The sequence below is a fragment of the Plectropomus leopardus genome, chromosome 19 (genome assembly GCF_008729295.1).
Source record: "Plectropomus leopardus isolate mb chromosome 19, YSFRI_Pleo_2.0, whole genome shotgun sequence".
Classification (NCBI taxonomy): domain Eukaryota; kingdom Metazoa; phylum Chordata; class Actinopteri; order Perciformes; family Serranidae; genus Plectropomus; species Plectropomus leopardus.
This window is the reverse complement of record NC_056481.1, coordinates 10,182,381-10,206,151: the sequence shown is the minus strand read 5'-3', so window position 1 is coordinate 10,206,151 and position 23,771 is coordinate 10,182,381. Positions and strand designations below refer to the sequence as shown.

General features: G+C 39.0%; 1 protein-coding gene across 1 annotated transcript; it reads left to right on the top strand.

The window, feature by feature from the left end:
• The first annotated feature begins 359 nt into the window (after positions 1-359).
• Positions 360-16,505, top strand: LOC121959242 (cadherin-related family member 1). The gene is made up of 18 exons (XM_042508467.1): positions 360-420; positions 665-667; positions 829-924; positions 1,242-1,387; positions 1,469-1,519; positions 1,866-1,955; positions 2,123-2,209; positions 3,716-3,832; positions 6,577-6,720; positions 6,804-6,882; positions 6,982-7,082; positions 7,183-7,386; positions 7,626-7,778; positions 9,179-9,343; positions 9,979-10,046; positions 12,358-12,586; positions 13,649-13,903; positions 15,951-16,505. Exons 1-18 carry the CDS (start codon positions 360-362, stop codon positions 16,503-16,505), a joined length of 2,604 nt encoding a protein of 867 aa, XP_042364401.1.
• Positions 16,506-23,771: the final 7,266 nt, after the last annotated feature.

Below are 23,771 nucleotides of genomic sequence, written 5' to 3'. Positions count from 1 at the left end.
GACGTCTTAGTGAGTATATTATGTCATAAAATCTCTGGTTTATCTGTAATTAGGGATGCAGTGCCTCATCAGTCCATTTTTATGTGTGCAGAGGTGTGATGATCACACCTTATTGTGTGAAACCTGAACTCTCTTCCCTCCTCGAGTAGTTCTTCAGGAGAATTCAAAGAGAGAGCACTGTGGTTGGAAGATGTCTTCGGAGGGAAGGGATGCGTCACTGGATTAGTGCCTGAGAATCCATCCCAGTCTCTTCCTCCTGAGCTCACTGAGACGCCTCCAGAAGGGCACGACACTCGCTGCACGCTTTCCCTCCGCCAAGCCTTCCACATGAACCAGCCAAGCCTTGCCTCCCTGCCAGGATGAGGAAAGAAAAGAAAACGCATGCTTTACTGTTTCTCCTCCTGCTTCACTTCACCTTGGGTAAGTCTTTGTTTTTCTTTGTCTTTTCTTGTCTTGTTCTTCATGTGTGTTGTTAAGACCTCTTGGCTTGCTCTTATCTGGTTAATCCTCTAACACACAGAGGGCATGACCATCTTAGTGGAGACTGCTCATGCTGCTTGTGCTCTAAATGTGTGAGAGTATGTTTGTGTTGTGATAGTGGAAACTTCAATCCAAATATATTCATATTTTTTTTCTGCCCGCTTTCGGTTCCTGCCCTTTTTAGCAAGTGAGTGCAACAGTTCTTTGTTAATTACCAAAGCATTTTCACTAGAAATGAAACGAATTATAAACAAATCTTTAAAATTTATGCAGCATTTGTTTAGCTGTATGCAGTACTTGGAGTCATTTCTAACTTGGAACATGTTTATTTGTTTTTTTTAAATAAAGGGCAATCAGACTATGCTCCGTATTTTTACGATAATGGACCTAGCAGTATACATGGGAATATGGCCTTGTTCAGCATCTCTGAGGATACACCAATTGGTAAGTCATGTTTCAAACATTCCAGATTTTGTTAATTTCAGTTTTGTTCAAAGCTGTTCATTTTTTAATATGTAAGTGTAAAGATGAAATCATCACGCTGGTGTTAAGGCACCAGCTAATCACTGTAAGACCTTTTGGATTGTGACGTACACTCTGACTTACGGAAAGAAAACAATATGGGTGGTGACTCATGTGACCTCATTATTAAATGTGCCATTCACACTGAATAAGACACAAGAATTAAAACAAAGGATTTGCATAATGTACATACAACAACACGTTTTGTTTGACAGTCTTTGTTAATTTTCACCACACAGGGACACAGATATACATTCTGAATGGTACAGATCCAGAGGGAGATCCGGTGCGATATGGTCTGACTTTTGAAAAGGGCTCGAAAGAATATTTTAGGGTGGACTCCAGGTCAGGAAACGTGACTCTGATTCAGGAGCTCGACAGAGAGGTGAGGCTGCCACTGAGATCCTTATTTTTGTGAAACGTGCTGCAATTCTGTTCAATGTGACATCTCGCCTTTTGTTTGTAGAAACAAGATGAAATCTCGGTGGTGGTGAGCATAACAGATGGTCGCAATAAAGTAAGTTTTTTCTGTTTTTGTGATGAATTTTTGTTTATGCTTTATTGTCATCAATCCACTGCATTTACACTGCAATATATGTGTAACCAAAAACAATTATAGTGAGAGGACAGAAAAGGAGAGAACAAAGATAGATCTTTGGAAAAAAATATACCTATGACAAAATGTGTGCTGTGACAGAATGCTAATATTAGGACATTAACCACGCTTACAGTCCATTTTCCACAAATAATGTATTAAAAAATATAGATCATCAGTGAAGGATTTCTCTCTCTAAAAGGATTTAGCCTTGAGATAAGTACCAGCTGTTGGTAATTGTTTTCTTTTGCCTTCTCGTTGTTTTTAGGTTATTGAGACAGTTAGAGTGTTTGTCACTGATGCCAACGATGAACCACCTGAATTTCAAAACCTGCCTTTCATCATTGACATCCCAGAGGTACAGTACATCTAATGAATACACCCAGTACAATATAATAAATACATAAATTATTTCTATAGATCTTTCTGTACCTTAAACGAGCTCTGAATCTGCTAATTTAATCAAACAAATAATTGAGAATAAAGTGGCTTTAAGGGTTTTAAAATGTCTTATCTCTTCACTAGGATACTGCTCCAGGAAGCAGCATTTACAGAGTCCAGGCATTGGACAGAGACATGGGATCAGGAGGCAGCGTCTCATATTATCTACAGGTAAGCTTTGATTTTATGCAGATGATGCACAGTTGTGACCCTGCAATCACTAAAGCTTTGTCTTGGTTAAATTCAGTGCTAGACTGATTTTTTTCTAATTGAGTTAAAACAATGCTGCCCAAGGATGTGCTGTTTTGTTTGCAAATCTACCACTAAATTTCAGGCACACACTGGAGGCTTTGTGTTTTGTGTTTTTGTTTTGTTGTTTAAAATTTAAGCAAGTTTTATATATTGAAAACCAAAAAGAAAATTAGATGCATGATGCACATTTTGTTAACATAAACATAAATTGATAACATAGCCAATATCTTATCTGACAACCGACATCAAACGTACAATTAACATTACAGACGAGTCTGTGAACAACGGAATAGCAAACAAACCTACGTTGCATGCTGCACCTGCATCTGGGGGACTGTTTCTGACTTTGGTTGATGCTTGACATTATTAACTGCGAGATTTTTAAAGCACAGTAATCAAATGTGGTTTTGATGATAATTTGATTAATTAATTTTTAATGTTTGAGACCAGTTTAATACATAAACATGTACAATTGCCTATGTAAATTTGAAACAGTGATATTAACCTTCCAGAATTTTATTGCAGTTTTTGTGAAACTGATAAACATTTCATTTAAATTTTAACCACTAGATTTTGATATTTACTTATATAAACTTTTAATATACCCAGAGCCAAACATTTCCTAAAATGTGATTCATGCTTTTTTGTTTAGTTTTGTTTTGCTCTGACTGCTGCAGGTGAAAAAATCTTTCTCCACATAAAGCAGCCAGTAACCAGAAAAATGACCTATTTTAGATTCCTTGCCAGTGGCCTCCGTTGATTTATAAGATTTTGCTAATCGCATGTACAGTAGAGCATCAGCCTAGATCTCTAGACCTCTTTACTCCTACACCCTGGAATACACCCTGAAGTCTGCCAACAAGTTTATCCTCTCAGTTCCCAAATCCTTATTTGAAAGTGTGAGCAAGCATTTCTGTTTGCACTTTGTAAAAAGTTATTTTTATCTTTTTACTGCTTCACACTATTATTAATGCATTTCTATAGTGTGATTCCATTTCCACTTTTGATTGACGTAAAAATGCAAATTATTTGTGGCATTACAACTGCTCCATTATTATCAACATTGTGATACTGTTAACTGACTTGGTGTGGCTCTAACACCAGGGGTTGAGACTGGAGGTCGAGGTGACATTATTAGAGCTGTGCTGCCATGTGGAGTGTGGAAAAGGGCATCCGAATGATGGGACGGTGTGTGGTGGGAAAGATTAATCTCATACCAGAGAGCAGTCTGGGAATGGTGTTACTTTAGTGGATTAAATTTCAATTACATTTGAGCAAGGCACTGAAGGCTTAATAGGGGCTTAGGTTTGGTCTGGGCCAACAGCTGACAGCACAGTAGTTGTTTCTGTTCATGTGTCAACTGTGCAAAAAAATGTGTATTTACTGCATAAACACTGCTAACTGTTTTGCTTTATACATTATCAGACCTTGCCGTTTGCCAAGTTTACCATCGATGGGCACAGCGGGATCCTGAGAGTCAAACCTGGTGAGACTTTGGACTATGAGACCACGCCCACGCACTTTGTGACAGTGGTTGCAAAGGTGAGAGGTCACACCTTACACCCTCTAATTTTTTGTTTGTCTTCTCAGGTACCCATTATATAAACTTTCACTCTTGGACTCATTCACAACTGTTTGTATGCACAAATTTATGCTCTTGCAGTGCATGCAAATGTTTTGTGCACAAAGCCAGGATTCATCAATATTTTTTTGCCTGAATTTATTTGTCAATAACTAAAATATTCAACAACAATATAATCTACAACAAAGGAAATAAAATAGTTAGCAAGAAGGAAGCAAGAATTGTTTTAAAACTATTATCAGTGAAACTGTCAGATCTTTCTTTATTACTCATTTTTGATTCACTAAAAATGCAAAAGTCCTTAAATTGTATTCTGACCATCATGGCGGTTTCTTAAGTTTTTACCAACAAGATTGAAATCAAACATTTGCAGTGGGGATAGTGGCATTTGCATTGACTTGGGCTGGGTACTTGTATGCTATACCTTTTAATGTTCTATCAAAATAATCCAGTACCAAGCAGTATTGTCTCTATTCAAAAACTCCAGTCTTGACTCCCTGCCGGATCAGCAAACTTTCTGTTGCTGCCTTCTCAGGAGACGCTCTCCTCCCACTGAGTCTGCCCGGTTAGCACAAGCTAACTCAGCTGCAGGGCTACCATCCAACATGTAGCTACCAAGTATTCTTTATAAACTTACACCAACACTGAAACCGCTGGACTCTGTCGGCTTAACTGTTAGATTACATTGGCCTTGTGATGCTGACAGTAAGCCATGTAAGTGTGACTCTCACAATGGTTCTATATGCAGCGCTCACACTCCAGCAGCAGCTACCCCACTGTTTGTGGTGTGCTGAAGTCGAGTGTGGCGTTTACAACAGAGTGGGCAGTTTATCATGCAGAGATGTCACCAAGACCTTCGAAAGTATGGCTACATAACACTGTTAGTATGAGTATCATTTTAAGGGTGCTAGTATCGGTACAGGTGTCATTTTTAAACCATACCCAGCCCAAATGACAGCCATAAAGTAGCGTATTACAATCACAGTATGAAACAACAGCTAAAATAAGTAGCAGAAAAGACCACGGCCAGCCTGACATCAGCACCAGAAATAGGGGCGTGGCAGTAGGCTGTTTGGGCGCAAGCCTGTTAATTTAGATTCACCAACATATGAACCAGTAAGAGTAAAATTTGCCAGTGCACACTTGTCAAGAATTTGATGGCAGTTTTGTGTGGTCACTTATTTTGTGCACATTTGAGTAAATACGTTCCATTTTGAGCAGCAGCTGTGAATGCAGGTTTTGCTGGTCCGACCAAGCGTGAAAAGTTTCAGATTGAGCCATGTTGTAGTGTTGCAGTTTTAAACACCAGTTTTACTCAAGTTTAAGCAGAGAAAATTACAGGTGATTGTCAATAACTCCAAAAACCTTTCTCCAAGAGCATTTTTTGCTTCCAAAAGCAGAAAGTTTTTAATGAGCTGAAATCTGCTTCTGTACTACTTTGCACATGAAACATTTGGCAGGAAAGCTCGGCAGCTCAGCAGCTCGGCAGCCCGTCTGTTGGTGGCCAAAGGTCGGGAAAAGTTCAGTCATGACTAAGCATTCTGGACAGCAACACTTTGCTGAATTTCCAGTCTCAGTGTGTGAAGTGTTGACAGTGTTGCTCCCAGCGAGAGTAACCTGAAGTGTAATCTTTCCACTCTGAGTAATGATACAATGGGGAGTTTATTTTTCTATCCTCAGCTCCTCTTTGTGTCTGTGGAATAACATACATACAGCATTTAGTGATGCTTTAAAAACATATCAATCAATTTTATGAACATGTAAGATTTGTAATGCAGCTAGCTCAATCAATATAATTAGTTTAACTCTTTCAAACTAAAACAGCAAATAGGCTGATTTTTGTCAAAAACATGGGAAGAAGGTAATGATTACCCTAACAAGAAATGGCCCAAAAATGAACAAGAAATTAGTAAAAAAAAGTTACAATAATATTACATAAAAACCTGAAAGAATATATATATAGTCTCTAATAATCCCCCACAGCTAATTTTCACACATTTTCTTGTCCCTTTTTACTGCATATTTTATGTCATGTTTTTCAATTTGCGAGACATTTCTTGCCAAGTTACTCATTGCATTTTTTCTCCGGATTTCAAAAGAAATCAAACCAATTATCGCCGGTTTCAGAGGTGTAAATGGTTGTGAAAAGTGTCTGAATGCAGCATAAGAAAACTGAAGTCGACACAGAAAAATAACTCTATTTTGTTGTCTCTGAAGAATAATAATATAATTAACGAAGCCATGCAAATTAAGTTAGAGAGTCCAGTGTCCCCTATTATACTGAATCTGACATGCTAAGAGTGGATTAAGAGGTTTATGTCTCATCTTTAAACAGACACTTAGCCAACAAGGCACAATTTGCAAGTATGTGGAGCTTGTATTTCATTTTGTTCTATTTAGCTTGTAAACAGAAATTCATCAAACCATTTTAAGCTTGACATCTGGTTGGTGGTGGGAGGCCTCTTATGATGTTATTTTAGTTAAGTAAAATGTGGGAATGAACTCATAGTAAAATGCATTTTATGAATAAGGAGATCAAAAATACCACAAAACACAGATATTACTTGATGATACCATACAAAGATTTAAAAAAAAAATCTAACATTGTGTGTGTTACACATTATAAAATGTTTAACACACAGCATTAGCACTACATAATGAAATGTGCTCATTTTGCTCTCTGCCTCATGATTTGTTTTCTCAGGATGGAGGTGGAAAGTACAAGGGGAAGCACCAGGTGTTGAGCTCCACAGCCACCATGACAATCAATGTACTTGATGCCCAAGACATGCCTCCATCCTTCATAGGAACCCCTTACTTTGGCTATGTCTACGAAGTCTCAGTCCCTGTAAGTCCTCCTCTTTTTCCTCACACACTAGTCTTGTTAACATGTAAATGTGTGTAAGAGTAATTATATTTTCTTTCTGTCAGGGTTCTGAAATATTCACTGTGTACGCTAAAGATGGTGATCAAGGCAATCCGAACCCCATTCATTATTCCATTATGAATGGTAAGAACAATACACCATGAAACAAAGATTCAAATTGAAATATATTGTTAAGTCTTTGTTAGACACATTTACAGCATGTTTTTTTTTATCTCCTTTCAGGCAGTGATGGCGTCTTTGACATAAATAGCACCAGTGGATGCATCACTCTGACAACCCTTCCAACACTGCTGAGAAATGAATTATATGAAATTATAGTCAAGGTAATGTTTTTTTCTTGTGGTTGTGGTTATTTCTTGGGAATTACATTAATCTCTTACAATTTAACCTACTGCTGACTGCACTGACTGATTTGAAACCCAGGCATCAGAGGTTGGACCAAACAATGAGCCTCAGGAATACGACATTACCACGGTGACGATCCGGGTCGTGGATCTCAACAACCACCCTCCAACCTTTTACGGAGAGAACGGACCACAGAGCAAGTTTGAGGTCACCATGTACGAGCATCCTCCTGCAGGGGAGATCCTCCGAGGCTTTAAGATCACCGTCAATGACTCTGATCAGGTACATTTTTTCTACATATCCTCTGGTTCCCTGTCTTTGGTTTGTGTACCTGCAATCCCTCAATTAACATACATTCATCAAGACATTTACCAGGTTGTTTCCCTTTTTTTCTCAATCCACCAAAGTTTGCTGAAGTCCTCTTGAATCTGATGATTGTCTTGTTTTTTTTCTGTCAGCATCTTTCTTGTTTACTGAACAAATTCAGTCTTTACATTCTTACTGTTTGTTTTTCTTTGCAGGGAGCAAACGCTAAATTCAAACTGAGACTTGTGGGGCCGAGTCGAGTGCTGCGAGTGGTTCCCCAGACAGTCCTCAATGAAGCGCAGGTGACGATCATTGTGGAGGACACATCTGGCATCGACTATGAAAAGGGGCCGACTCTTTCTTTTAAGGTTAGGCTTCATATATCCCTAAACTATGGATGGTTATTATAGCAATTACACCATTATTTAAACTAGGTCTGCAACTAGTTAATATATTCACCTTTTCTTTGACTCTTGGCTAACTTTTATTTAAAATGATTATTTACTTTGCACAGAGCCTAAAACAATCCCAGAACCCAACAGTTATCAGTCTGACAACAATAAATCCTCTGAGGGCAACGCTCAAGGTTTCGGCCACTCGTCCTCTTTGGTGTGCATGTCATTTCAGCTAATCTCCTTAAACAGATTTCTGCTTATTATTGTGGCAATATTTTAAACGATTTTCAGTCATCCAGGTCATGGTAACTCTAAGTGCGGAATCGCTGGCAACTGGACTTTCTTGAGTTTCTTTAAGTTGTTTTACCTCTCATCCAAGAGGCTTCTTCAGTTCTGACAGACTGGTGGGGACTCGTCTCGTCAATGAAAATTCAACACAGATTTCGACATAGTTTTTATTATCAAGATCTATTCTTATCTTGTCAACATCTCCTTTTTGTCATGAAAAAGGTTGCTGACGAATCATTTTTGTCATTGTTTTTGGCGTCTTAATAAAAACTGGTGGGGAGAAGACGATAGCTGATAGGTTCTGAGATTGCATTTCATCCAAAGCTTTCTGTCTTTCCAGGCGGGCTGCTTATCTGCCGCCTAAATGTGATTGGTCAATACGGCTTGGACTACAAACTGAAAGCAGAGTGCTTCTGATGCCAAAATCTTCTGCAGTTGCCCAAAGATTTTGCATTCATTTGCAGATATCTGTTTGTAGAGATTAAGGCCAAGATCATGTCTTTGTTTTATGAGAACCATTCTCACATTTAAGATGCTGTAACTATAGCAGTTATTTGCCATATATTTATAAATGTAATAGTTACTTTGTTATTAAAATTGACACGCATTCATGGTCCCCTGAGGATAAATTGTACAGACTTCCCTCTCGCTCCACCTGCAATCACCAGAAAAAATATTGGCATTGTACATTTCTGCAAACCACAATATGTTAAATTTATATTTTTCATATGTAGCGGACATGTTGAAACTAAATTTTCAACTTTTAATATCCATTTTTATTTTGTGACAAAGCTGGTTAAGCACAGTTAGGTTTAGTAACATAATCCACTGGGTGAAGGTAGGGAAAAAAATCATGTTTTGACTTAAAATACCCAGTTTTGTCACCACAAACACAGCTGGAAAGTTCAGTGGTCTCGAACAGTTTGGTTTTTAACGAGCATTACAGCCATTACAGATCTGCTTGTGTGGCTGTAGACTCTTTTACTCTTCAGCTACTGTGATCTTTTTTGTCTACAAACCTATAAATGAATCAACTAAATGTTTCATCACTGATTAAATGACAATTTGCATGTATCTTGCTGCAGCTGCTGGCGGTGGAGATCGACACACCTGAGAGGTTCAGTGCAACTGCGGACATAGTGATCAACCTGCTGGACACAAATGACAACATCCCCAAATTCACATCTGAGTATTACATCGCCAGAGTCCCAGAGAACTCCCCTGGAGGCTCCACTGTTGTGACTGTGACAGTGAGTTAATCACGATTAAACTCTGCTTTTACCTGACCAAAGTGATTACATAATCCACCAATCCTCCAATAAATGCATATTACTCTGTGCAGTTCATTAGATGAAAGCAGGTTGTCGTCAGACAAAAAAAAAGCTCAGTGTTCCCTGGGTTTTGTAGATCCTAGTTGTGAAATTCATGCCTCAGTGTAAAAACTCTGGCAAGTTTATGTTATACCTCAGACAGGGCTTTTATTATTAGAAATACTGAAACATTTATCTCTTCCTTTCTGTTATATTGTGTAACCAGGCAACATTTCCGAGCTTCACTGTATGGAGTAAAAAGCTTAATTTGCCAAGGTTAATCATGTTGACCTATACCTCCATCCCCACTCACCACATGAAGAGACTTATAGCCTGCCCCACCCACATGAGCTTAAGACCCTGGCTGGTTATCCTCAGCAAGCGCTAGTAAATAAACATCTATACATGGACCACCTTCAGTGACCTTGGTGGAGTATTTTCCCCCCATTGTAGCTAGATTTATTAAAATCAGATTGGTTTATAGTCTTGCTTACAAAGTTGACATTTTTCACACTTTATCGTATTTGCTATAATTATATGGGTTTTAATCTCCTTCCTGTTTTTTTTATCTCCAGGCAAATGATCCTGATTCAGGGCCCTGGGGTGAAGTCAAATACACGATTTATGGATCAGGATCAGATTTGTAAGTCAAAACCTTTCATTCCTGCCAGATTCGCTTTGGTCTTATCAGATACTTAACTCTTGCACTTCCGCAAAGCACATTTCATAGCCTAAAAAGTTGTTTTTATGCACTTATGACTCACGACTGCTCAGAGGCTCAGGGTGTCTAGTAAACTCAGCCAGCAGGACACCTAGTCTTGATTCATCTTTGTGTCTTTGATGGAAGAGGTAAGCAGGAAACCAGTTTTGATTGGGCCCTCTGCTGCACAAACAGCTCGCTCTAAAATGGCTGCAAGATGCTGGCTAATCTCCTAATTGGATTGGAGGGTTAAAAATAGACAGCCTGGCCTGTCTCACATAGGGAGAGCCAATTAACATGCAATGTGACAGCTGGAGCCACAGAAACGGCAGCTTTGAGAAGCAAGTCAGCATGCAGCGAAGGAAAAGTGAGAATTTATGCCCGTCTCCCGGCAGCGTCCTGAGTTAATTGTGTGAAAGTTATCAGTTTCAAGGCAACTTGTGAATTTTCAAAGTGGAAAAGGAGACAGAATAGGCAGTTGGATAAAATGGCAATAAGCCTGATGTTGAAATGGAAAGCACACAAAAAGCACAAACCTACAAAAATGCTTTAAATTAATTTGCTATGTGTAAAATATGTGAATAGAATATCTTTGTCGTTATTCTGATTGCAGTCATAAAAAAGTGACACAATCTAAGTGAAAATCGTGCACTCTATCACATAGCAAGGGGTGTATTCACATGCACACTGTTTGCCTCAGTGTTTGTGAAAAAGTCAGATGATCTCAACTTCTACACATAAGATCTTTGAAGTTACAAACTGTTTTGGATCCAGATCTGAACTAAAATATAACAAATGTAGTTGAACATTTGTGAAAGACATTATAACAATTTATGTAAACTTGGCTATTTCTATAAGGACATGGAAAAAACAATGTTAGGAAAAAAAGCATCACAGCAAAGCAGTTACAAAAACATCATTGAAACTACTATCAGGACTTAATCTGGTGACATTTGACTACAAATGATATATAAATTAAAATTGACTCTACGCCTCACATGTCAGGAGTTGTGAAACAAATAATAAAGTGTTTTAAAAATGGCCATATGTTGCTGTTTCTTGATCCAGATCAGGGCCACAAACTTACCAGTTGTTCTTCGGCCTATCCTAACTTTTTATCAAAAGTCACTGAAATCTGTCAAATTGTCACTGAGTTATCAGGTAAAGGAAAAAATACTTGAATTTGAAAAGTACAAAGATGATAAGGGTGGAGCTGTCCAGGAAAGGCAATAAAACTGAAAGTTAATCTGAATCAACAGGCACACAAATAAACAAATATTCAGGACAAAAACATACAAAACATTATTGGTGGAGATCACTTTAGATTTATTTGATCCTCGATGAGAAAAGTCACATGCTGAAGAAGCAGGGGAAACAGACAAAGGAAATAGAAAACATAAACAACCTGAACAGCATTTAGTGCTGATAAAATCAACTCTATATTAGTATGAGAACCAGTACTATTGTTGCTTTTTAAATGAATGCTTCTCTCCCCACCTGGTTGTTTTGTGAATCAGTTAATAACCTCCTGTTATCTTGAAAACCTCAAAATGCATGCATTTTTACTTAAACCTTACTAAACCCTCACTTGTCTATGAGACTATTTAACATTTTAGCAAAAATGCATGTGTTTGGGAACTAATGAGCATGCAATTTGATTAATTAGACAATACTCGATATGTGAGAGTTAAGTATCTGTTCTGTAAACAGATGTTTCGATATATCTTTTGCTAAATGCAGACCCATCTTTTTCAGTTAATGAAGAATATTTGCCTTGTTTGGATTATTTGTTCACTGGAGCCATGTAAAGAAAAATAGAGTTTTCTTCCCAAATTTAACGTAACTTGCTGAAAGTAAGTGACAAACAAATGATAATTTTGCAAGTGACATATTCCTTTAAATCAAAGACACCCCTGAAATACCTGAAAGATTAAGATCTCATCAGCTGTCTTTTGTTTAGACCAACAAGTGGATATGTTCACTTCTCTTTGTGAGTCAAATGGTATCTGTTAACATAAGCTGAACGTTTTTCTTCATGCATTTTGTTTGTATTTTTTCTGTGTATTTTGACACCATGTTTCCTGCGATAAAGGATGGAAGTCTGCTTTATATAGTGAACTATTATTGTGATTTGTGTCGAGGTCCTCAGGATGTGATGTGCTGTGAATTAGTATGCCTGTATTAGACCTGGTGTGTGTTTAACACAGAGCAGACATCTGTGGTTATTATCACACTCTATCTGAACCACCTGCAGGTTTACCATCCACCCATCATCAGGCCTCATCTCCACGCAGCCCTGGACCAGCCTGGACGCAGAGGTCAGGTCTAAATACAACTTCTACGTAAAGGCTGAAGATTCAGAAGGAAAGTACGGCTTGTCTGAAGTCTTTGTCACTGTCCTTGACATGAACGACCACTCTCCAACATTTGATGAAAATTTCCTGGAAAAAACGATGATTATTGGTACACCTGTCAGAGTAGAGGTACGTATAGCCAACTAATTTCCCCTTTTACTGAAAATCGATAAAAACAAACTTTTTTTTGTAGTTAAACTGACAGTTATTGAATAATGTAGGGAAGTTCAGAACTGCTAATATTAAAATGAAATAATCCAAAAAGAATGAATTAATGTTAAAAAATATCTAATGTTTGAAAAAAAAACATAACTGCTTAAGCTAGGAGATGAAGTTAGTGAATATTTCTATTTATCTTATTGTCTTTGATAAAATAATTAGTAGGCCTCAGCAGTCCAGTATGCAGCTTATAACAGAGACAGTTTGGAATACTTTTGATGATTGTTTGAAGTACTAATCCATAGTCAGTGCATTATCTACAACAGATGATGCTCATTGCACTCCATCTTTGAAGAAGTAGGCAGGAATACCGCCATGGAAGCTGGGCTATGCACATTATGTGAAAGGGGGAACCAGCAAAGCATATTTTTCACCACCTAAAAAAGACTCATTCAGAAAAATCACTGTACCTGTAAGGTGTATTTAGAATATTTCCATCCCTTTACCTTGCTGCCAAATTGAACTGAAACAAAGCCAGACTAGATTACCAACAAAAGTAATTCTACCTCGCAGAACATCGGAGTTGCTGGTCTATTGTTGCCGGTTTGGATTCACCAAAGCCACACAGTAACACAAACTGATAGAGGCAGTGGTAGATCAGCAACTCCCGTGTTCTGCAAGGTAAAATTACTGTTTTTGTCAAGTCAGGTTTCTGTGAAGAGAGCATAACTGAATATAACAGTGTCAGTTTCCCGTCAGAAAGAGCTGTCTGATGGAAAGGTACAGCGGTGAAAATATTCTTTATAGTGTACAGTTAAACTGATATTGTTTTTGGAGGTGGCTAAAATGTGTTTTCCTGCTGCTCCCCTCCATAGCAGTACATTACTTAGCTTTCGGTATCCCTGCCTTGCTTGAATACCATCTAAAGTAATATGCAGACTACAGCTAGGTACCTCATACAATCCCGATCTAAACTTTCCCTTTAAAATGATCAAAACATGCAACGACTTATTGTTATTCTACTTTTTACAGGCAATGGATGATGATGCAGAGTCACCAAACAATGTCATTGAGTACTCCATCATGAAGGCTGATCCTGACAATGCGTTTGAAATAAACGCAGACACTGGGGAGATCAAGCTGAAGCCGTATATTAATTCCATGGAGATTGTGCAAAACATCACCAAGCAGAAAGACTGCAAATGGTCGCTGGTTGTCCAAGCCAGGGACAGAGGCTCGCCATCCTTCAGCACAACGGCCATGGTCAACATCGATATCACAGAGGCGGTAAGATATAGTTCTGACTTGCAGCATGCTTGCAGTGCTTTCTATTTCAAGCTTTAGGCAGCTGTAGATTCAAGCTGTTTAACATGAAATAATAGGCTTTGCTGTCATGCTACGTAGCTGCTAATTCAGCATCCTTAAATCATCCAGTCACACTTCATTGATCTTATATTCTTTAAAAGATAATGCTGGTCATTTTTATGCTTTTAGTATTATTAACAAACCCCATAAAGAGACCAAAAACAAACAATGAATTTATCCTGAATCACACTTTCCCATTACACATTTGAAGTTGTAATAACGAAGCATTTTTTAATAGTTATCTATTTTGCTGCTGTAAATGTTGGTCCTCGATAAAAGGTTTTTAATCTATGAAGTCTGCAGATATATATATTGTTAATATGGATTTTGGTCCATGCAAGTGGGCAAACTGTTTAACAACTCAAGGGAATTTTTCCTATTTTGGCAACCCTAAGGGTGCTCATATATACCACTGATTTATAAAACAATAATTAATTATTTGAATAAAAAACTTAGAATTTCATTATTTTGCCAAAAGAAATTAGCTACTTTCCACAACACAAAAAAATACTGTCACTAGTTATTATATTTTCAAAATAAACTACAGGGGCCATGGTCAACACTGTTATTGGTAGAACTTTATTATGACCATTATCAGTGGATAATAAATTGATAGTTCATTAAGCTTTAGGCAATAGTTATTTTGGTGTCAACAAACAATGAAATGAAATTAATAATGTTTAGTAATAATTAGTGATGCCATAACTTATGTTATTTGAACAGCTTAGTGTCATTTTACACATTATATTACTTATTCATGAATAATAATTGGTTTGATCATGTCACAACACTGTGGTTTAACAATTAAACTATGGTAAAAAAAAAAAAAAAAAATGACTTAAGCACACATAGGCCGTTAGTTGTGTAGATTCATACTGGTTTTTGTTTCTCCAGTAAATTTCAAGTTACAAATATAAGACATAAGATTTAAAGTAACAGGAGCATTATACTTTAAAGTTTTCAGTCATCAACATCAACCCATGTTTTATTCCATGTTTATCATGATTTAATTCCTTCACTACATGATGAGATGACTCAGTGTCTTTGGTGTTGTTTCTGTGTTGTGATTCGTGCTTTTCAGATCAAAGGTCGAATTATTTCATACTTCATGGGACTCAGCAAACGCCCGCTGACTGTTTTTGGAATTTGTTTCAGCATTGTCTGTTCCCTCATTTTACTAACAATCTGCATATCCACAATCCTGTACTGCAACGCAGTGAAAAAGTCCAGAATTAACCCTGAGAGTAACTATATCAAAGTGATACGCAGAATCAAGTGAGAGATATTTGAAACCTTCACTTGATTACTCATTTATAACCTTCAAAAAGACATTTATTTTTTTACTGTTTAGTCTGTAAAAGAGTACCGGAGCACATTTGAGGAAATTATATTACAGTAGAAACTTTTTTTTAAGTTTCTTTTTTCCTTTTAAAAAAAAGATTTTTTTGTTTTTGATTGGAAAATCTTCTAAAATGAAAAGTTTTTCTAATGATGTAGTTTTGGTCTTTATACCACCAAAACCCCCAGGCCATGAGTCACACTTTAAAGCTGTCATGGTGACAAATATGGAGCCTTTTTTTTTTTTGATGTAAACCTGGATGCTCACGAAATCTCCATTTTTCTTCATTTCATTCCATTTTGGTGTGATGAACTGTCATTCAGCTGTCATCAGTCACATGCCAAAGAGAAATCCTAATGCACCGCACTGCCAGACGCATTCCCAACAACTAATGTTGTGCATAGTTCATTGCTTTGCACTAGCAGTCCTGCACTTTAGGACAGAGGAAGACGGATGTCTGAGTGTGAGTGTGAGGGCGTCCCATTGCTTGTAGAAATGTTGTTTGGGCCTCCTCTGTCAGTGCTTTGCGCATCCATTTCATGCTTGCATGCTTTGGACAAATGCTGCGTTAACACTTGGATTCAGTCCCTTGGACTTGATTTAAACTATTCTATTTGTGCTCTTTCGCAGACTCCTCTCAAGGGGCCTATGGCGGCCTTTTTAATGAAAAGTAGGGACAATCCTTTGAAAGCTCTAGGCATGGTTACTGTTATCATAAGCTTATTGGTAGGGATGACTGTCTTGATCTCTACGGCTATGTACATGCGCACCTCAAAGTCAAACAGGATCATGCCAGCACGTCGCATCATCAAGAGGCGACCCCGGGACCAGCAGCCCTGGAACTTCAAGATGCCTGTTGTCAAATTCAGTAACTCTGCAGATAAGTTCCTTATTGAGGACCAAGAGAGGACCAACCAGCGGCGTTCCAGCAGCCCCAGGCCGAAGCCTCCACCCCCCAGTGCTCCTCCACCTCCATCTAACATCCGTCCCAATGAGAGGCCCCGAGCGGTCCCAACAATATCTGGTACATTGGTCCCAACAATATCTGGTGCACTGGCTTCCAAAGGTTCAAAGAAAGCTAAATCTAGTCGCCGCAAAGAAGGAAATGTTAGTTCTGCTTTGGTGTCAGAGCTTAAAAAGAAGCTGGAACAGAAAATTATTGAGAGCAACCAAGGTTATTATTAATTCGGTAGCACAAACATCTTGTTCAAGACCCCTTAGACTTAACCATTCTTAGCTCATCTACTATTCGAGAGTTCTCACCTGATCTGCACGTGATGATCTGGCAGGGTGGGCCTACCTGTAGATTAGTCATGAGTAAATGGTCCGAGGGGCGTAACAGGAAGGATAACAGATATTTATGTCCTAAGACAAGGTATTATACAAGTTGGCATCCTCATTTGACCTGACCTAAGGCAAAAAAGTAGAAAAGTCGAGTCTGTTTGTGCAGTGGGAGGCTATTCACACTGCCATCTTGAGGAAGGTTAAATCATTTTAGCAGCAAGAAGGACCAGTGGACATTGCCCAAGGAGAGGATTACCAAGATTTATTGTGTATACATAAATTGCATAACTTCCTGAAAAGTGTAAATGTAATGTCTGTCAAAACAGAATTAGGATTTCACCCAATTAGTTCTACAAAAGAAAAAAATTTAAAAATCTTCTTGCTCACTGGAGCGTGCAGCTGAATGACACGGTCTTACAAAATGACACTGCTTCTTATAAAGTGCTAAAGGACGTGTGTGTTAATATTTTTACTGTGTTACATCAGCCGCTTGAAAGCTGAGAGGTTGCTCTTTTGTATATTTACAATGTGCCACTGTAGGTTTTCACAGTAACATGAGCTATAACAGAGTTGCTTTTATTCATTTGAGTGTGTTAATCTAGAAAAATGCTTTTATATAAATAATATGGGTCCATTTGAAATGGATATATATGCATATATGGCAAGATATGAACATTTCCCTGTTTTATCTTGCAGCAGGAAATAACATACAGTACAGATGGAATCATCTAACTCCACTTGAGATTTTCACGCACAGATCAATATGTATATAATCTGCTTGGATATTCCCTGTGTAGATATAGATATTGAATATAGAGTCTGTGTCAAACATTTATGTCCCACTCACAGTTACTTTCCATGTTACTTTTCAATGCCTTCAAATGTAGGCAAATGAAATTAATTTAATTGCCGTAACCCATATCGTGTATCTGACTATATCTTAACTTATAACTATCTTAAATAAGTTGAGATAAACTATATATCTTAACTATAAATTACACTTGCCTGGTCCTCAAAGTAATACATTTGTACCGTCTTTGTACTGTCTTGATTTTGAATAAATATTTGAAAATAATTTTTATGTGCTCCATTTTTTTTTACTTTGTTAGGCTATGTTGTTGTTTTTTTGAAAATCAGTTAAGATTGGAGCATTAAGTTTCTTTCTGTCTTTATTTGTTTTTGTTTGTTTGAATTTCTTCAGAATTGGCACAAACATCCGCTGGGACTGTAGAATGTGAGTAGATTTAAGACATCTTGTACTATATCTTTTTTTGACTAACTGTACAAGGATTTTCCATTTTCTTCCACTTATCCGGGGCCAGGTCGTGGGGGCGTCCCTCTCCCCAGCAGCACTTTCCAGCTTCTCCTGGGGGACCCCAAAGCATTCCCAAACCGGATGAGATAATCCCTCCAGCATGTTCCTTGTCTGCCCTGGGACCTCCTACCAGTTGGACATGTCCGAAACAGCTCTAACAGGAGGCGCCAAGGAGGGATCCTGATCAGATGCCCGAACCACCTCAACTGGCCCCTTTCGACATGACGGAGCTCTACTCCAAGCTCCCTCTGGATGTCCGAGCTCATCACCCTATCTCTAAGGCTGTGCCCAGCCACCCCACCGAGGAAACCCATTCCAGCAGCTCGTCCTTTTGGTCACTACCCAGAGCTCATGACCATTGGTCAGGGTTGGGACGTAGATGGATGTAGAGCTTTGCCTTCTGGCTCAGCTCCCTCCTCACCACAACAGTCTGGTTGATGGCCCGCATCACTGCTGATGCTGCACCAAACCGTCTGTCCATGCCACGCTCCCTTTTACCGTCAGTCGTGAACAAGATCCCGAGATACTTGAACTCCTTCACTTTGGGCAGCAACTCTCTCCTGACCACTTCACGCTCATCTGTAAACGGCCTTAGTACATGCTGGAGGTCATGGTGTGATGAAGCCAACAGAACAACATCATCTGCAAAAAGAAGAGATGCAATTCTGAGGGCCCCGACCGGACCCCATCCTCCCCAGCTGCACCTTGAGATCCTGTCCATGAGTAACACAAACACAAATCCAATTGGTGACAAGGGACAACCCTGCCGGAGGCCAACACCAACTGGGAAAGTGTTTATGCTTTATGCTGGGTATGCAGACACAGCTCTCACTTTGGTTATACAGGGACTGGATGGCTCTCAGCAGCGACCGCGGTACCCCGTATTCCCACCCCACTCCTCAAGAGACGTGGTTGTAGACCTTCTCCAAGTCCACAAAACACATGTAGACCGTATGAGCAAACTCCCACTCCAGCAACCCCATAAGGGTAAAGAGCTGGACCACTGTTCCACAACCAGGACGGAACACGCATTTTTCCGAGGTGCAAAAATCCACCAGATCCTCCTTTCCACCACCCTGAGGTAAACTTTTCCATAGAGGCCAAGCCATGGGATACCTCGGTATTTTGAGCACGCCCTCTGGTTCCCTGTTATGAAAATCGGAACCACTACCCCTGTCTGCCACCCAGCAGGCACTGGGTCTGACCTCCATGCAACACTCAAAAGGTGTGTCAGCCAAGACAGCCCAACAGTGTCCAGAGTCCTTCAATGCCAATCTCATCCACACCTACCACCTTGCCACCGAGGACGTTTTTGACTACCTCAGCAACCTCTGCCAGGGTTATCGATGGAGGTTTTCTTGAGTTCTTAGACTCTGCCTTCTACCTGAAGGACTTGCTGGCTGGGTTCAGGGGTTCCTCAAAGTGTTCCTTCCACCACTCAACAATATCCCCAGTTCAGATTTGCAGTTCTCCTCCCCTGCTGAGCACAGCCCGGGACAATTCCTGCTTTTCCCTTCTGCAGATGTTTGCTAGAACTTCCTTGAAGCCAATCAAAAGTCCTTCTGCATAAGTTTTTGCTTTAGCAACCTCCTCAGCTGCAGCCTTTCTAGAAAACCGGTACCTGTCTGCTCCTTCAGGAGACTACTGGACCAAAAATCTCAAAAGGCCTCCCTCCTTAGCTTGACAGCCTCCTTCACCTCTGGTGTCCATCAGCGGGTCCTTCAGTTGCGGCCACCACAGAGACCAACAACCCAGCAGTCGCCTCCAGAACAGAGTAGTGAAGGGATGACATATTTTTGTAGGCCAACTAGCAAGTAAGCATCGCACTGGTTCCCTCGTCAAAACCTTATGGGATTTTTGAATAAGATTTTTTTTTTCCTCCAAAAATAAGCTCTGTGGCAAACACAAGTTTATGAAACTTACACGTTTTGTTCAGCGTGATAATGTTCACAGATGAGCACCACTTTTGTCTGATTTGAAGCGTTAATGAAATTTCCCAAGGCAAAAAGCTATTGTTACGCTATACACAAACTACATTGTGGAAAAATATTCTAAACAGATAAATCTACAAGTTACAATGCTACTCTGAGTTGCTGTGTCTGCTGTGATGACGTCTAACGTCCCCGACAAACACTGTAGTCCCATTTAGCCACTTGTTAGAAACCACCTTTTTTAAGAAGAAAAAAACCTTAAAATATCAAAAATCGTGTTTAAACAGACGTATTTTATGATGCAGAACAAAATGTGTCAATATGTTTAGCTTGTGTTAACCAGAGACCTTATTTAGGGCATTTTGGGACTCATTACCTCACCACTCTATGGAGGTTTGTGACATAGATTGCTAAGATTCTTTGTTCCCAGCGTCCCCAAGGAAGTACGAAAAGTTTGTCTGGAGATGGGAGTTGAAGACTTGGTGGACAGCAGCCTCCAGCAGACATCCCCAGTTCATCCTAACTACAGTATAGGGTCTATCCAGTAGCCCCCCTGCGACCTCATCCAACTCATCAGGTGCTGATCAATGACTTTTTATCCGGTTTGGGAAGCTGTGCTGTACTGTGATTTTGATGTGTGATTTTGGTAGACATGTTATAGTATGACTTTTTAGTGCAATTCTGGATGACATGCTATAGTATGACCTTTTGGTGCTATTTTGGACAACATAATTTAGTATGACGTTTTAATGCATATTTTGAAGGACATGCTATAGTATGACATTTTGGTGCTATTTTGGACCACATGCTAAGTATGACATTTTTAATTCATAGATCACTCAATTTCTGTGTCCCAGTGTCCGCCAGGAAGTAAGTAAAGTTCATCTGGAGATGCGAATTGAAGAACTGGCGGACAGGAGCCTCCAGCAGACATCCCCAGTTCACCCTAACTACACAATTGAGTCTACCGGGTCTATCCACCAGCCTCCCCCGCCACCTCATCCAACTCACCACCAGGTACATGACTTTTTGGTGCAATTTTGGACAACATGCCATAGTATGACTTTTTGACAATTTTTTGATGACATGCATGACTTTTTGTGCAATTTCTTTTATGAAATGTAATAGTATGACCCTTTGGTGCAAATTTGACAAGAAGCAATAGTTTGATTTTTTGGTAATACTTCGGACGACATGCTATAGCAGGGCTATTCAATTACAAATTCAGTTGGGACAAATTTTAAAATCAAGAAATGTAGCCAGGCCAGACATGTTAGGCGCCCAGTAAGCAGCTGATAAAGACAAATTTCAAACCAAGACAGATCAGTGTGATGAAAAACATGCACTTTTTATTCATATTCTCCCTTTCAAATTTGCGAACATGACAAAGGCACATCAAAAAGTGCACACAAACACAATAACAGAGCTGTAACTGAACAGAACCTGAGGTAGTAGAAATATTTTTTCACTTAAATAAAAATAAAATTAAAAAAATGAAAATTAAATTCTGTAAATAATCGCTACAGACATGACATTAGCTTTCTTCAGTCCATTCAACAGCGTTTCAAAGACATCTATAGCTAGAATTTCAACCCTGCAAATGTTTGACGTGTCTGACGGGTACTAGCAGATGTCAAACTCGTTTTCATTTTGTCAGCATTTATCACTTCAACCACGATGCATACAACCTTTCGCAGTTTCGCAGTCAGTAAATGGCCTTTTCTTCTTCACCATCATCCAAGAAACAGCTGTGGCTCTCTTTTAGGCTATGCATGTCCGCAATATCGTAATACAGCTCCGGTTGTAAGATGCAATCAAACTCTGCACTTTTACCTCTCACTCCTGAGATCCCTCTGGGAACTTTGTCTGGAAAGTTGGATGTTTCCCGATGTGGTGCCTGCGGACATTACAATCTTTAAGTACTCCAACGCACTCATGGCAAATTAAACACATGGGTTTGGCGTTTTAACTTGCTGGTAAAATAAACAAGTATTTGTCAGTCCAGACAGAGTTAACTCGAGGGTTTTCATCGTCATTTATACATTTCAGAGTTGAAAAGAACATGTTTTAGACTCTGTATCTTGCCACTACTTCTGTCAACACCACAAGCAACGCTTGCATTGTGAGTAGACTGTTGCTAGGCTACACGGAGTGTTGCATTCACAGTCTGAAACAGTGAAGGAATTTCTGAAATCTTGCGAAACAAGTTGCCCTCTGCATCTCTAGCTAGACCACAGGCTGGGCCACTCCGGGGTTGGTTCTGGGCCGCTAATCGAATAGGCCTGTGCTATAGAATCACTTTTTGGTGCTATTTTGGACGACATGCTATAGTATGACTTTTTGACACTATTTTGGACAACATGCTATAGTTTGACTTTTTGGTGCAATTATGATGACAAGCTACAGTATGACTTTTTTGTGCTATTTTGGACGACATATTAAAGTTAGATTTTTTGTTGAGTTAATGGATGACATGCCATTGTGTGACTTTTGGACAATTTTTTTTGATGACGTGCTATAGTATGACGTTTTGGTTTTTAACATAGATCGCTCAATATCTGTGTTCCACTGTCCCCCAGGAAGTACGTAAATTTCATCTGGAGATGCGAGTTGAAGACTTGGCGGACTGGAGTCTCCAGCAGACATCCCCAGTTCACCCTAACTGCACAATTGGGTGTACAAGGTCTAATCAGCAGCCTCCCCCACCACCTCATCCAACTCACCACCAGGTACATGCTATTGTGTGGCTTTTTGGTGCAATTTTGGATGATATGCTATTGTATGAAATTTTTGGTGCTAATTTGGACGACATGCTATAGTATGACTTTTTTATGCTAATTTGGTCAACATGTTAAAGTACAACTTTTTGGTGCCATTTTGGACGACACGCTATAATATGGTTTTTTGGTGATGTTTTGGACGACATACTATAGTATGACTTTGGTGATATTTTGGACAACATGCTATAGCGTGACTCTTTGTGTAATTTTGGACGACATGCTGTAGTATGACGTTTTGGTGTTATTTTGGACAACAAACTATAGTTTGACATTTTGGTGCTATTTTGGATGACATGCTATATTAAAACTTTTTGGTGCTATTTTGGGCTACATGCATGGTAGATGGTACATGCATGTATGTTTTTTTCATGTCTTTGTGCTATTTCGAGCGGCATGGTATAATATGATTAAATGCCTTTTTGGTAATCTTTTCAACATGCTATATTATGGTATTTTTGGCCATTTTTGCAAAATACTATATTATGGTGTGTCAGCGCAGGCTATTTTATGCTGTTGTGAGGCGTTTTCAGCTGTTTTTGGTACGTGTCATTTTTTGACATTTTTGTCATACCTTAGCCTTCCCTTTTTGTTCATTTTTCCAACATTTCACATTATGGTGTTTTTGGACATATTTTCAAAATACTACGTTATGGGGTGTCTCAGCGGGCTTTTTTATGTTGTTTTGAGGTGGTTTCAACTGTTTTTGGGACATGTCACATTTTTACATTTTTGCCATACTATAGCCTTGCCTTTTTGGTCATATTTTCAACATGCGAAATTATGGTATTTTTTTTGCCTTTTTTGCAAAATACTATGTTATGGCATGTTTCAGCCGGCTATTTTATGACATGTGATATTTTAACATTTTTGCCATACCTTAGCCTTACTTTAATGCTATTTATGCTGCAGTTAAAGACCGATGAATAAATTTCTAAAAAGGCAAGGCGATAGTATGGCAAAAATGTTAAAATATGACCCCAACTTGAAAAGACACGCCATAGCAAAGAAAGTTGCAAAAAATGACAAAAACACCATGAAATAGCATGCTGAAAAAATGACCGAAAAGGCAAGGCTAAAGTATGAAAAATTTCAAAATATGACATGTCCAAAAAACAGCTTAAAACACCACAAAACACCATAA